The 14,109-nt window shown below is 40.9% G+C and overlaps 1 protein-coding gene across 3 annotated transcripts; it reads left to right on the top strand.

The window, feature by feature from the left end:
• The first annotated feature begins 182 nt into the window (after positions 1-182).
• LOC118367243 (glucocorticoid modulatory element-binding protein 1-like) lies at positions 183-13,599 on the top strand. 3 transcript variants are annotated; one of them, XM_052494011.1, is made up of 10 exons: positions 183-295; positions 7,864-8,005; positions 8,344-8,399; positions 8,640-8,758; positions 8,924-9,027; positions 9,673-9,821; positions 10,356-10,499; positions 10,898-11,035; positions 11,528-11,650; positions 12,337-13,599. In XM_052494011.1, the coding sequence occupies exons 2-10, from the start codon at positions 7,878-7,880 to the stop codon at positions 12,972-12,974; spliced, it is 1,599 nt and encodes a 532-aa protein (XP_052349971.1). In that variant the 5' UTR covers positions 183-295; positions 7,864-7,877; the 3' UTR covers positions 12,975-13,599. The 3 variants fall into 3 exon arrangements, with proteins under 3 accessions (XP_052349971.1, XP_035606367.1, XP_035606365.1); XM_035750474.2 differs by having other exon boundaries at positions 8,637-8,758; XM_035750472.2 differs by having other exon boundaries at positions 184-295; positions 7,861-8,005; positions 8,637-8,758.
• Positions 13,600-14,109: the final 510 nt, after the last annotated feature.

Here is a 14,109-nt window from a genome sequence, read left to right as displayed (position 1 = left end):
ATGACATACGCGCGGTCAAATAAAACAATATGTATAGTTGTTGTGAGCTATTCTAGTCATTTAGCCTTAACATTCTCTAAACCATTCCGTGGTGCTCAAGCAAGCGGTGCACTCCTAGTAGAGCAGTTTGACCGATATACACATCGCGTGCGAACAACCGCTTCTCGTGACAGTAGGACAGATGCTTCTCACAGGCAAATACTGCCTTCGTTGCAGGAAGTGTAGCGAAGCAGCAGTACAGCGCATGTTCTGAGAACTCTCTGCAAGCAAATGATGAATTCTCTGCAGTGAAACGGTAAGGAAAAACACAGAGTATTCAGTTAAAATAATATTTGATCATTTCTGGTTGGTTTACGTTGTGTTTTCGTTTGCCTAGTCTGGAATGGTGTGTACTATGTACACATTGGTTGGTTGTGTGCGTGCCGCCGCACCAACATAACGTCAGTTTGAGTGGGTGAAGGAGGGAGAGAGGCACGCAAGTGCCGAAGTGGTTTATGCGCTGGGAATACTGGCTAAGATCTCTGAAACCTTTGTTGGTATTTTATAGTGGATCTCCATCGGATTTTCCTAATTTTTGAATAACTTGGGTGTCTTTTTTTGATAGGGTTTAATTCCTTTCATTAACCACTTTTCCATCCACAGTTGTTGTCCCATATTATAGACTCAATTATAGAACTGTTTCTAATACTTTTTTAGAAAACTCAATGGATTAATGTACTACTCCACTATCTATGGATTGGATTGGAAGCATCTATCTTTACTGTGCCATTTTTATAATGCACCCCCCCAAACCTACAGTGCATTCGGAAAGTATTCAGACCCCTTGACTTTTTACACATTTTGTTACGTTACAGCCTTATTCTAAAACGGATTAAACTATTTTATACACACAAAACCCCATAATGACAAATCAAAAACAGTTTTTTATTTTTTTATTTTTAGCAAATGTATTACAAATAAAAAACAGAAATACCTTATTTACGTAAGTATTCAGACCCTTTGCTATGAAACTCGAAATTGAGCTCAGGTGCATCCTGTTTCCATTGATCATCCTTGAGATGTTTCTACATCTTGATTGGAGTCCACCTGTGGTAAATTCAATTGATTGGACATGGTTTGGAAAGGCACACACCTGTCTATATAAGGTCCCACAGTTGATAATGCATATCAGAGCAAAAACCAAGCCATGAGGTCGAAGGAATTATCCCTAGAGCTCCGAGACAGGAGTGTTGAGGCACAGATCTGGGGAAGGTTACCAAAAAGTGAAGGTCCCCACAGCATTGAAGGTCCCCACGAACACAGTGGCCTCCATCATTCTTACATGGAAGAAGTTTGGAACCACCAAGACTCTTCTTAGAGCTGGCCACCTGGCCAAACTGAGCAATCGGGGGAGAAGGCCCTTGGTCAGGGAGGTGACCAAGAACCCGATGCCAGAACTACAGTTCCTCTGTGGAGATGGGAGAAACTTCTCGAAGGACAACCATCTCTGCAGCACTCCACCAATAAGGCCTTTATGATAGAATGGCCAGACGGAAGCCACTCCTCAGTAAAAGGCACATGACAGCCCGCTTGGAGTTTGCCAAAAGACACCTGAAGAATCTCAAGACAATGAGAAACAAGATTCTCTTGTCTGATGAAACCAAGATTGAACTATTTGGCCTGAATGCCAAGCGACACATCTGGAGGAAACGCATCATGATGTGGAGCTGTTTTTCAGGGGCAGGGACTGGCAGACTAATCAGGATCGAGGGAAAGATGAACGAAGCAAAGTACAGAGAGATCCTTAAAGAAAACCTGCTCCATGCTCAGGACCTCATACTTTGAGGTTGAATGTTGAATTGTTGAATTGTTGAAGGTTGAATACGTTGAATGTTCACCTTCCAACAGGACAACGACCCTAAGCACACAGCCAAGACAATGCTAACCCTAACCCTAATTTGTCCTTGCTTGGGGACAAATCTCTGAATGTCCTTGAGTGGCCAGGCCAGAGCCCGGACTTGAACCCGATCGAACATCTCTGGAGAGACCTGAAAATAGCTGTGCACCGACGCTCCTCATCCAACCACCTGACAGAGCTTGAGAGGATCTGCAGAGAAGAATGGGAGAATCTCCCCAAATACAGGTGTGCCAAGCTTGTAGCGTCATACCCAAGAAGAGTGGAGGCTGTTATCACTGCCAAAGGTGCTTCAAAAAAGTACTGAGTAAAGGGTCTGAATACTTATGTAAATGTGATATTTCAGTTATTTTTTATTTTATTTTTATAAATTTGAAACATTTCTAAAAACCAGTTTTTGCTTTGTCATTGTGGGGTATTGTGTGTAAATTTGAAACAACACAATTTGAAACATTTTAGAATAAGACTGTAATATAACAAAATGTTGAATGTCTGAATACTTGCATATATGATAATGGCATTTATCCTATAATGGAGACTAAATTAAAGGACTGATTCAAATTCTTTGTCAGCAAACTCAATGGATTAATGTTTTCAACAACTCTTCTATCAAGTTATGTATTAGAAGCATATTTACTGTACCATTTACAAAATCCACTCCTCTAAACCTAATTACATCACACACAATAATGGCATTTTTCCCATGTTAAAGAATAAATTAAAGGGCTGTTTCATACACTTTGTGGTCAAACTCAATGGATTAATGTAGTACAACTACTCCACTATCTATGTTATGATCTAGAGTGATTTTTACTGTACCATTTTGAAAATGCACTCCTCCAATCTACTTATACGACATAATGGCATTTGCAGTTCCTTCAGAAACCTTTCAAACCCCTTGACTTATTCGTCATTTTATTGTTACTGCCTGAATTAAAAATGTATTAAATAAATACCCCATAGTAAAAAAGTGAACATTTGTTTTTTAGAAATGTTTGCACATTTATTGAAAATGAAATACAGAAATATCTAATTTACTTAAGTATTCATACCCCTGAGTCAGTACTTTGTAGAAGCACCTTTGGCAGCGATTACAGCTGTGAGTCTTTCTGGATGAGTCTCTAAGAGCGTTCCACACCTGGATTGTGCTACATTTGCCCATTATTCTTTAAAGAATTCTTACAATTTGTTGTTGGTCATTATTAGACAAACATTTTCAAGTCTTGCCATATATTTTTAAGTAGATTTATGTCAAAACTGTAACTCGGCCACTCAGTAACATTTATTGTCTTCTTGGTAAGCAACTCCAGGGTAGATCTGGCCTTGTGTTTTAAGTTATTGTCCTGCTGCAAGGTGCATTCATCTCCCATCTCCCAGTGTCAATTTTGTGTATAGAGCACACTTCAGACAAAACTGAATTACATTTTTTCCTCCAGGTTGGCAATGTTGCAAACTGAACAAAAATCTAAACGCAACATGTAAAGTGTTTGTCCCATGTTTCATGAGCTGAAATAAAAGATCTCAGACATTTTCCACATGCACAAAAATCTTATTTCTCAAATAAAATGTATAGTTTACATTACTGCTAGTGAGAATTTCCTTTGCCAAGATAATCCATCCACCTGACAGGTGTGGCATATTAAGAAGTTGATTAAACAGCATGATCATTACCCAGGTGCACCTTGTGCTGGGGACACTGAAAGGCCACTCCAAAATGTGCAGATTGTCACACAACACATTTGGCATGCTGACTGCAGGGATGTCCACCAGAGCTGTTGCCAGATAATTGAATGCTCATTTCTCTACCATAAGCCGCCTCCAACATAATTTTTGAGAATTTGGCCGGCCTCACAACTGCAGACCACGTGTAACCACGCCAGCCCAGGACCTCCGAATCCAGCTTCATCACCTGCGGGATCGTCTGAGACCAACCACAGCTGACGAAATGTGGGTTTGCACAACTGAAGAATATCTGCACAAACTGTCAGAAACTGTCTGCGTGTTTGTTGTCCTCACTCGTTGTCCTCACCAGGGTCTTGACCTGACTGCAGTTATGCGTCATAACCGACTACAGTGAGCAACTGCTCACCTTTCGATGGCCACTGGCATGCTGGAGAAGTGTGCTCTTCACGGGGCAGATGGCAGACCGCGTGTATGGCATCGTGTGGTGAGCGGTTTCTGATGTCAACGTTGTGAACAGAGTGCACCATGGTGGGGTTATGGTATAGGCAGGCATAAGCTACAGACAATGAACACAATTGCATTTTATCAATAGCCATTTTAATGCACAGAGGTCCTGAGGTCCTGACGAGATCCTGAGGCCCATTGTCGTGCCATTCATCCAACAACTACTCCCATATCTATGTTATGGACTGGAAGCTATTTTACTGTACCATTTTGAAAATGCATCCCTCCAATCCTACTTACATCACATACGCAATAATGGCATTTAACTTTTTGGGCGACCAGACCAAATTCACATAGAAATGTGACTTATACTGTAGATCTGTCATTATCGTTGAATTGCTTGTTTTGTCATATAAACTGAAATTAGGCAAACTATTAGAATTTTAGCAACCAGGAAATGGCGGAGCGATTTATGCATAGTGCATTTCTATGCTTCAGGCGTAAAATATTATGCTCTGCTCGAGGCATAATAAATAAATCAAATAAAACATCTTCAGCTAGATATCTGTTGTTTTGCATGAGCTGCGTTTCAAATGCTGATTTTGACTTTCTGCATTTGCCGTGGAAGGTGGCAGAGCTCCAGCGGTGTTTGTCAGGCCAGGAGACATCTCGAAAATCCGTCTTCTAACAAAAACGTCTGTAGTGTCCAAACGGTTTGTCCTACAAATTAACATGACCCCTCAATGGAAAGATTACTCTCACGATGGTGTTTTGCTCTACGAGTGTCATAGTACGCGTATGAATGTAACCTGTTACCTGAAAAATGTATGGAAGTGAATAGGGCATTTCCACGTCAAAGGTATACAGGTAATACCACGGTAAAAATGTATTTGATTTTTCCCCTAAGCTTTCTTAGATTTTAGATATAGGACAGACACTTAAGAACTGTTTTTCCATGTATGAATCTGTTATTCAATGCATTTCTATGGCCTAGTAGTGGCAAGGCCAAATTCTATGTTTCATCAAATATATACAATACCAGTCAATTGTTTGGACACACCTACTCATTATTTTTACTATTTTATACATTGTAGAATAATAGTGAAGACATCAAAACTATGAAATAACACATATGGAATCATGTAGTAACCAACATTTTTTTAAACAAATAAAATGGTATATTCTTCAAAGTAACACCCGTTAATTGAAATGCATTCTGTCATCAAGGCACAGGGTGGCTACTTGAAAGAATCTCAAATTTCAAATATATTCTGATTTGTTTACCACTTTTTCGGTTACTAAATTATGTGTTATTTCATAGTTTTGATGTCTTCACTATTATTATACAATGTGTAAAATAGTAAAAATAAAGAAAAACCCTTGAATGAGTAGGTGTGTCCAAACTTTTGACTGGTACTGTATATATTTGATGAAACATTGAATTTGGCCTTACAAGGTGCATCTGTGTAATGGTCATACTGTTTAATCAGCTTCTTGATATGCCACACCAGTCAGGTGGATGGATTATCTTGGCAAACGAGAAATACTCACTAACAGGAAGGTAAACTAATTTGTGCACAAAATTTGAGAGAAATACAATTTTTGTGCATATGGAACATTTCTGGGATCTTTTATTTCAGCTCATGAAACATGGGACCAACACTTTAGATGTTGCGTTTATATTTTTGTTCACTGTAATATGGGCTACTTTTATGTACAGTGTGTGTACTTACATTGTCAGTACCAGGGTTACGTTTACCAGCTAGAAATATCAGATTATCAGATTACATATATTTTTGAAAAACTAGATGATTATTTAGAGGATTACTTTTAAATTCAGAAAGGATGTTTGCGAAAAAATATATTTCACTCTTCTCTGTTTTCTCAATGACATTCAAATCAGCACTGAAAAAAGGCACAAATTTAAGTTTGTTCCAACTGATTGAGTCTGACCACAGATCAGAGACCACTATGATGACACACCAAATGTGTTTGATGGATTGCGGGAAAAGAGCAGGAACAGGCTTTGGTAGGCTACAGTCCAAGCTATGTCTTGCATTGGTGCTACTGCTGTCGGCATTCTTACTTCCAAGCGTTTATTCAAGTTGGATAATCTTTATTATCCAACTTGAATAAACGCTTGGAAGTAAGAATGACAGATTATTATTATTATTATTGATATCTACATGGCGCATTGATGTGAATCACACTGCTGCTCTCTCATTTAGCTATTTGCACCTCATGGATTGTGGTTGTTGTGGATGGCTGTTCACAAATCTAAATGGGTATCTGAACCCAAAAATAGTTGAATTCAAGAAGTTTAAGCTGCCTGTCAATCATTGTTTTTGAAACCAGTGGACAGCCAGTGAAAAATGCGCTCTTGCAACAGCTGCATAGTGCGGATCCCAGCCTATATAATAAAAGTAATTTTTTAAATTGTTCAATCTAATTCATGCTGATTAAAACTAAACATCCATAGGCCAAATGGACACATGCTCAAACTCACACACTTTTGAAAAGACGTAAAGGGGCAATCTGAGGTTAATACATACATTTTAGGATTTATAAATTATATTAGTGTAAAGATAGAATTAAATTGTATTATTATGTGTAGTAAAAAGCGAGGGGTTAGAAGAATCCTACATAAACAACCCATAAAGTAAAATTTTACATCCGTGTTTTGCCAGCTATGTAAACTTTAACATTGATTTATCCTGCAATAGATGTAGTTCAATTGGTAACATACATTTTTGTCTTCTTCTAATACTTCTTAAGGGGAAAGTAAATGAAAAGTAACGGAACGTAATCAGATTACGTTACTGAGTTTGGGTAAACCAAAAGTTACGTTACTGATTACAGGTAATTTACAGGTAAGTTACTTTACTGGACAAGTAACTAGTAACTGTTAACGGATTCGATTTAGAAAGTAACCTACCCGACCCTGGTTAATACAGTAGGTAATCTAGCACCCAGAATAACCAATGAGAGACTACACTGTCTGCTACTTATGTAGCTAACTAGAATATGATTTTAGCACCACATGCAATTAAGTGGTAATGTTGTTTTCTCTACTTCTTCTTACAAACCATTCCGAAGTAAGGGAAAGAACAATTCAACTTGTTGAAGCCTGTCAGTCTGTTTTTGTTAACCCCTATTTATATATATATTTTTTTTTATTTTTTTTGAAGGGGGGTAACCCATACTAGGAATGGCTCATAACCTTCATGCAAAATACTTTTTGTCAGATGATAAATTATTTGATTACATGAGAAGAAATCCCAGTCAGAACCATTTGTGCCATAAATTCAATATGGATCTATTCTCAATAGCTACTATTGCATGTCCGGACCTACAGTACTATTTAGGACTAGCGTAACATGGACCTCTATACAGTATGCTGAAAAGCATCTGTCTGTGTCTGTCTGTCTGTGTCTCTGTGTGTGTGTGTGTGTGTGTGTGTGTGTGTGTGTGTGTGTGTGTGTGTGTGTGTGTGTGTGTGTGTGTGTGTGTGTGTGTGTGTGTGTGTGTGTGTGTGTGTGTGTGTGTGTGTGTGTGTGTGTGTGTGTGTGTGTGTGTGTGTGTGCGTGTGCGCATGGGGTTGCCTAGGCAGGTAGCCTAGTCATTAGAGCATTGGGCCAGTAACCGAAAGGTTGCTAGAGCAAATCCCTGAACTGACAAGGTAAAAATCTGTCATTCTGCCCCTGAACAAGGCAGTTAACCCACTGTTCCCTGTTAGGCAGTAATTGTAAATAAGAATTTGTTCTTAACTGACTTGCCTGGTTAGATAAAGGTTCAATTTAAAAATATATATATGCCCATAAATATGCCTGTCCCTACAGCAGTCCAGGGAGTGGTCATGGCGAGTGCTGAGATCACAGTGTCCTCAAGAAACATAGTGATGGTGAAGGAAGAGGAGGAGGAAGGGGAGCACTGTGAGAGCCGCAAGACTCAGGTCATCCTCCATCTGCAGCCCATCATACAGGGGTAAGACTTGCAATGCAAAGAGGGGGCACTGGACACAACAGGGTGGAGGGTTGGAGTTACCATTTGGACAAAACGCAAAAGTCTCAAAATTCTATTTGCAATTAGTAACTCATTTAATTTATCGTTACTACGTAATGTAATTACACTAAGAAATTACAAATTTATTTTTTTAAGTGTACAAAGTGTGCTTTTCTAGACATCCAAGTTGTCAGTAAGATAAAACTGTCTTTGAAGTGTAGAATTCTGATAGCAGGTTTTGTTATATACTGTACATTGTAACAGCTGCCTCAGTGGGAGTGAATATTGCATGAAATAGTGGACTTTGTCGCCTCCTACAGGGCAAAGGAGGACGCTGACACTGGCTCTACTGTTCTCGCCATAGAGACGCATCATGGTAAGATTCCAAAGACGCTTTGTTTCTATTGCTTATTTGTATGACCCGTATTTTAATTCATTACTACATTCAACTTGGAGATTAGATTTGTATTGTATACATCATCTAGTAATTTTTAAAAACTGGATATATAATTTGTATTATTTTGTTTTGTTTTGATGTATGGATGCTTGCTTGTGATATTGTGTATGTTATATACTGTGTGTTTATATTGTATTTTACCATTATGGATGCTAGAAGACAATCTTGCGGAGGGTGAGGAGGTTGAGTATGGATACCCCATCACCTGTGGCGAGAGCAAAGCTGTCCTCCTGTTTAAGAAGTTTGTCTGTCCTGGCATCAACATCAGATGTGTCAAGGTACCAGTCATCAAGTAACTTGTTCATAAGTACAGTATGCCACTAAGAAACACGCTGGTACCTGTGTGTGTGTGCTGTTTTTGTGTGTGTGTGTGAGATATTTTATTATTATTTAACTCTCTCTGTGACTGTGATTCTCTGTGCTGCTTTTTCTCCTCCCTGCAGTTCAATGACCAGCTGATCAGCCCCAAGCAGTTTGTTCACGTGGCAGGGAAAGCCACTCTGAAGGACTGGAAGAGGGCCATCCGACTGGGAGGGGTGATGCTCAGGTAGGCTGCGTCATACTGGGTGGAGGGCAGGGTTTACATTTACATTTTGGTCGTTTAGCAGACGCTCTTATCCAGAGATACTTACAGTCAGTGCATATAACTAAAGAAGCTAAGACAACCACATATCACAAGTAAAAACTGTATTAAATAAAGCATCTATAAGCAGAATCAGTGCTAGGAAAAAGACAGGTTGGGGTCAATATGTGTCTTGGATCTTCTTGTTTTGCCTGCATCGGGTACCTGGAGTTTTTTTGCCCCATACATTCCACTAGCAGTTAGTAAGCAGCGTTCTTGTGGTGGTAGGATCACATATCACGCTGTCAAATTGCTGAGTGATGCATTTCTCACCCCATCTTCGTGTTTGCACATGTTCTCTGTCCATCTGTGGTTTAGTCTGCTGCCTTTATCCCTACATATCAGATCAGAAGCTTTTGTTACAAGCAAAGCTTTGATGAAACATTGAATTCATTAACCACTTGTAAACATTTCACTGTGTAATACACATATTGCCGCAACTAGAAGTAGCTGTTTTCTGACCGGATTAGATATAGTGATAACAATGTTTATTATTATATAACTAATCATAAAATAAATATACTAAACCATTCTCCTTCTCCCAAATCTTCTCTTATGTCCTCTACGCAGGAAAATGATGGACTCAGGTCAGATTGACTTCTACCAGCATGACACAGTGTGCACCAACACCTGCCGCAGCACCAAGTTTGACGTGTTGATCAACAGCACCCGCTTCCTTCCGGGCAGAGCCATGCAGCCCCCCCCTTCTCCTCTGCCAAGTGAGCCTATCAGCCAATTAGCCAAGGGCTGACTACACATTGCCCAGTGTGCCTATCAGCCAAGAGCTTACCTAACTACAGTACACGTTTACTATGTACACGTTTACTCTCTCATATCCCGTGGCTGCTGCCATTTATTAAACTGCTGTTTTTATCCCTGCACAAACTACACTTCACCTTCATAAACTGTACCACTCATATTTTGAAATGGACTACATCAAAACATCAATGAATAATTGCCCTCAGCAGTCTTTGGTGTGGCACCTATTTTATCACTGCACAGGGCAGTGATTGGAATCTAGAAGTAGGAAAACAATTCGATTTAGGGGCCTCAATGGTCTCCTCAGATGCGCATAGAACTTGGATTGAAAACCCTGTGCTGTGAAGGCACTTGCAGAGCCACACAGTTGTTACCACTGCTTACAACAAAATGTCTACAACAGAACTGAACCAGAATTTGAGCTACTGATATGAGTGATGACATGAGATGTTGGAGGAGTGATTTGATGTGTGTTGGTGGCTCTCTGTGTATAGTAGATGGAGGCCATGCTGCAGTGTCAGATGACAGGATAGAGGAGAAGGCCTACACTACAGTGGAGTGGAGCCCTGGGCCAGCTCCTCCCATCACCAGCACAGCCAATGGACATGTCAAGAGGAAAAGGGGTGACATCATCCCTGGTCAGTATAACAACAACAGGGATACATTGATAGTTAGCTTAATGTAAACACATGCAAACAGGCACGCGCTTACGCACACACGTTCACACACACATACTGTATAAACACACACACTAACGCACGCATGGTGGCACGCACACACACACACACACACACACACACACACACACACACACACACACACACACACACACACACACACACACACACACACACACACACACACACACACACACACACACACACACACACGCGGGTTAGGGACTTACAGTGCTAAGGAAAGTCACTTTGATGACTAAAAAGGCATCCTGGTCACATCTGACGTCTTGACATACACACACATTCCCCCAACACCATTCCACTTTCCTAATCATGCCACGTCTCTTGCCTTTCTCTAGATGGCAGTCTAAGCTTTTGGAGAGGCATAGCAGACGTTGGCCTGATGGGGGAGGTGTTATCCAGTTTCCGCACAGAACTAGTGGCCATGTTGAGAGGAGTGGAAGTCCGCAGTGAGAAGGCCATTTTGCAAGAAGCCGGTGAGCTTACACACTGTTACAGGTTCCCACACATACTTACATAATACTTACATGTATGAAATATCAGAGAGTTAAAAAATGTAATGTTCTATGGGTAACATGTACACTGAGTGTACAAATCATTAAGAACACCTTACTAATATTGAGTTGCACCCTCCCTTTTGCCATCAGAACAGCCTCAGTTTGTCGGGGCATGTACTCTAAAAGGTGTCGAAAGCATTCCACAGGGATGCTGGCCCATGTTGACGGCAATGCTTCTCACAGATGTGTCAAGTTGGCTGGATGTCCTTTGGGTTGTGGACCATTCTTGGTACACATGGGAAACTGTTGAGCACCTGTACTCAGTGTATTTAGCAGGTTTATATAGAGGCAGGTGGATTGGCAAGAGTTTCGTAGAACAAAATTATAATTGGGGATTGGTTAATTTGTTGGACTGATTTATTTGAATTGCCTGTCTATTTGTTGTTCCTGTAATGTGTTTTGTTGTGTCAGATGCTGTTGTGCTGAACTCCCTTTCTGAGATGTTTGGGTTGCTGGACTCAGTGAGGAGGGTTCTGGACCTGAGACGCAGTGAGACTGGTGACAACCAGCAGCAGGTCCACAATGCTCTTAATGGTGAGAGAATGTAAGCTTTGATGTGAGCTTAGAATGGGCAAACATACACTCTTGGAAAAAGGGTTCAAAAAGGGTTCTTTGGCTGTCCCCATTGGAGAACCCTTTTTGGTTTCAGGTAGAACCCTTTTTGGTTCCAGGTATAACTATGTTGGGTTCCATGTAGAACCCTCTGTAATGGGTTCTACCTGGAACCAAAAGGGGTTCTTCAAATGGCTCTCCTATGGGATTCTAGATTGCACAACACATTTGTACTGTACTAACTATATATAGGTTTGGATCCCTGCACTAAAAGTAACACCGTTGTTTAAGTTATTTTTGCTTACCTGATATGTATACAGACTATTACTATGTTAGGTTTTCTTATTTCACTTGTGGTAAAACGTGGGGTGTTGGGTTGAGTGTGCAGAGATTAACACAGAGACAGTGAGGTTTTAGTCAGCAAACACAACTATACTAGGCCATAAAATAAACATAGCAAAGAAAATCACATAGGTTTGGCTCAGTCCTTCTTCTCAGCTTTGGCTCTGTGTCGGTCTCTCCCGGTTCTCGCTGGCGGTGTGCCACAGTGCCAAATGTCGCATCACGTACCTCCCCTCTATTATCACCTTATGGGGTAGACCTCCTGGGATACCACACACTGTTCATTGCTCGATGTTATACCAGTACAACCATGTGTCCTTCCTCAGTACTGGAGGACCAGTTGGAGGACCAGAGGAAGCTGAGGCAGGATGAGCCCCCACCCAGCCCTGGTCACCTCTACATGGGCAGCTTCTCCAAGGACACCCCCTCAAAGTGCCCGCGGCTGCATCCCTCTAGCTCTTCCACCATCCAGCCTCAGTACCAGACCACACAATCGTCCATCGTCTTATCTCCCATTACCACATCCTCAGTGGGTCAGCCTCTCAATGTGGCCGGCTTGCCTGTGGCCACACTGGCCCAACTCCCCACTGGCTCCCAGCTCTTCACCCACTACACCACTGGCAACACCTCTGCAGAAAAGAGAGGCAGCGCCATGTCTGTGGCTCTCCATGCAGCCTCCAGGGTGACTGTGCTCAACACAACCACAGAGTCATGGGTGGGGACCCCTCTACAGGCGCTTCATCTAACCCAGAAGAAGGAGCAGGACTCTGGGGACAAGGAGAGCCAGAGACTGGGGGAGGAGAGGATAGTACTTGTGCAGCAGGGGGTACTACTGGACACTCCAGGGATTCAGACACACTTTGATGGGAACAGTGGGGGCTCAATCAGAGATGGAGGAAGAGGGGGAGGAGCAGGAGCAGGGGAGGGACAGGAGAGTGAAGGTACAGAAGGAAGGGTTGCATAATGTAGAGTATAATGTCTTTGGCAGGAAGAGGGCATTAAAAGAACGTAAAACCAAGTGAGAGAAGAGAGAACCGTAAGGAATACAGTTGAAAGTGAATAGAGTGAGTGAGTGAGTGAGTGAGTGAGTGAGTGAGTGAGTGAGTGAGTGAGTGAGTGAGTGAGTGAGTGAGTGAGTGAGTGAGTGAGTGAGTGAGTGAGTGTGTGTGACAGTGTGTCTGTGTGGAAGAGAGCAAGAAGGTGAACTTCGCCATGTCATGTCATGTGTAGTTCCACACAGATTTTAGGCTATATGTGTTTTAGGCTATATGTGTAACATCATTTTAACGTACAGTACTTTTTCACATGGTGTTTATTACTGCAGGGCCCATAGTACTTTAATTACCCATGGTCTTCATCATCAAATATATTGATATACTTAATGATAGGGGAGAGTGGGCTAAGTTGAGCCATTTCTCCGTCAAGGGAAATATTGTATTCTTTCTAACAAAGATGTCTACATTTATTTCAGGATGTTGTGTATCCCTGAAAATAATCAGAATTATGTATATATTACAGTTTTACGGGACAAGGTAAGTTAAGCCGCCTATTTCTGTACTGAATTAAATATTACCACTACTGTTTTAAAACACTGTCTACCTTTATTTCCTAAACACAAATCAACACAATCACAATAAATGTTTTGTGTTTTAATAATTTAAAGCATATTTAACACTGGCTTAAAACTCTTTGTACTTTTTAAAAACACATTTAACTTAGGCCAGGCCCTATTGTCACCTCATATCCCAGCGATAATGAGAAGAAAACACTTACATTTGCTCAACTTGCCATTGGCTAAACTTACACCCCATGGCAAACATTTTGACTATATTAGCCCACACAGATACAAGGATGCACTTTCATGCTAGGTTTAGGACCTCATATTGAAACTTATAGAGACCCCCCAACTGATGTACAGAACGATCTTAAAATGATCTACATTGGTTTAGATACAGTACAAGCATCATGAAAACACTTAACACAATACATTCATTTTTTTGGATCTAACTTGCTTACCACTTTTTCCATGTGGTTTCCTTCTTCACAGAGCTCTTCCTAAATATTTGGTCATGTATTACATGTTTTGTGTATGGTTTCCT

The sequence above is a fragment of the Oncorhynchus keta genome, chromosome 34, assembly GCF_023373465.1.
Source record: "Oncorhynchus keta strain PuntledgeMale-10-30-2019 chromosome 34, Oket_V2, whole genome shotgun sequence".
NCBI classification, from domain to species: Eukaryota; Metazoa; Chordata; class Actinopteri; order Salmoniformes; family Salmonidae; genus Oncorhynchus; species Oncorhynchus keta.
The sequence above is the reverse complement of the archived record's forward strand: the minus strand, read 5'-3'. Positions and strand labels throughout refer to the sequence as shown.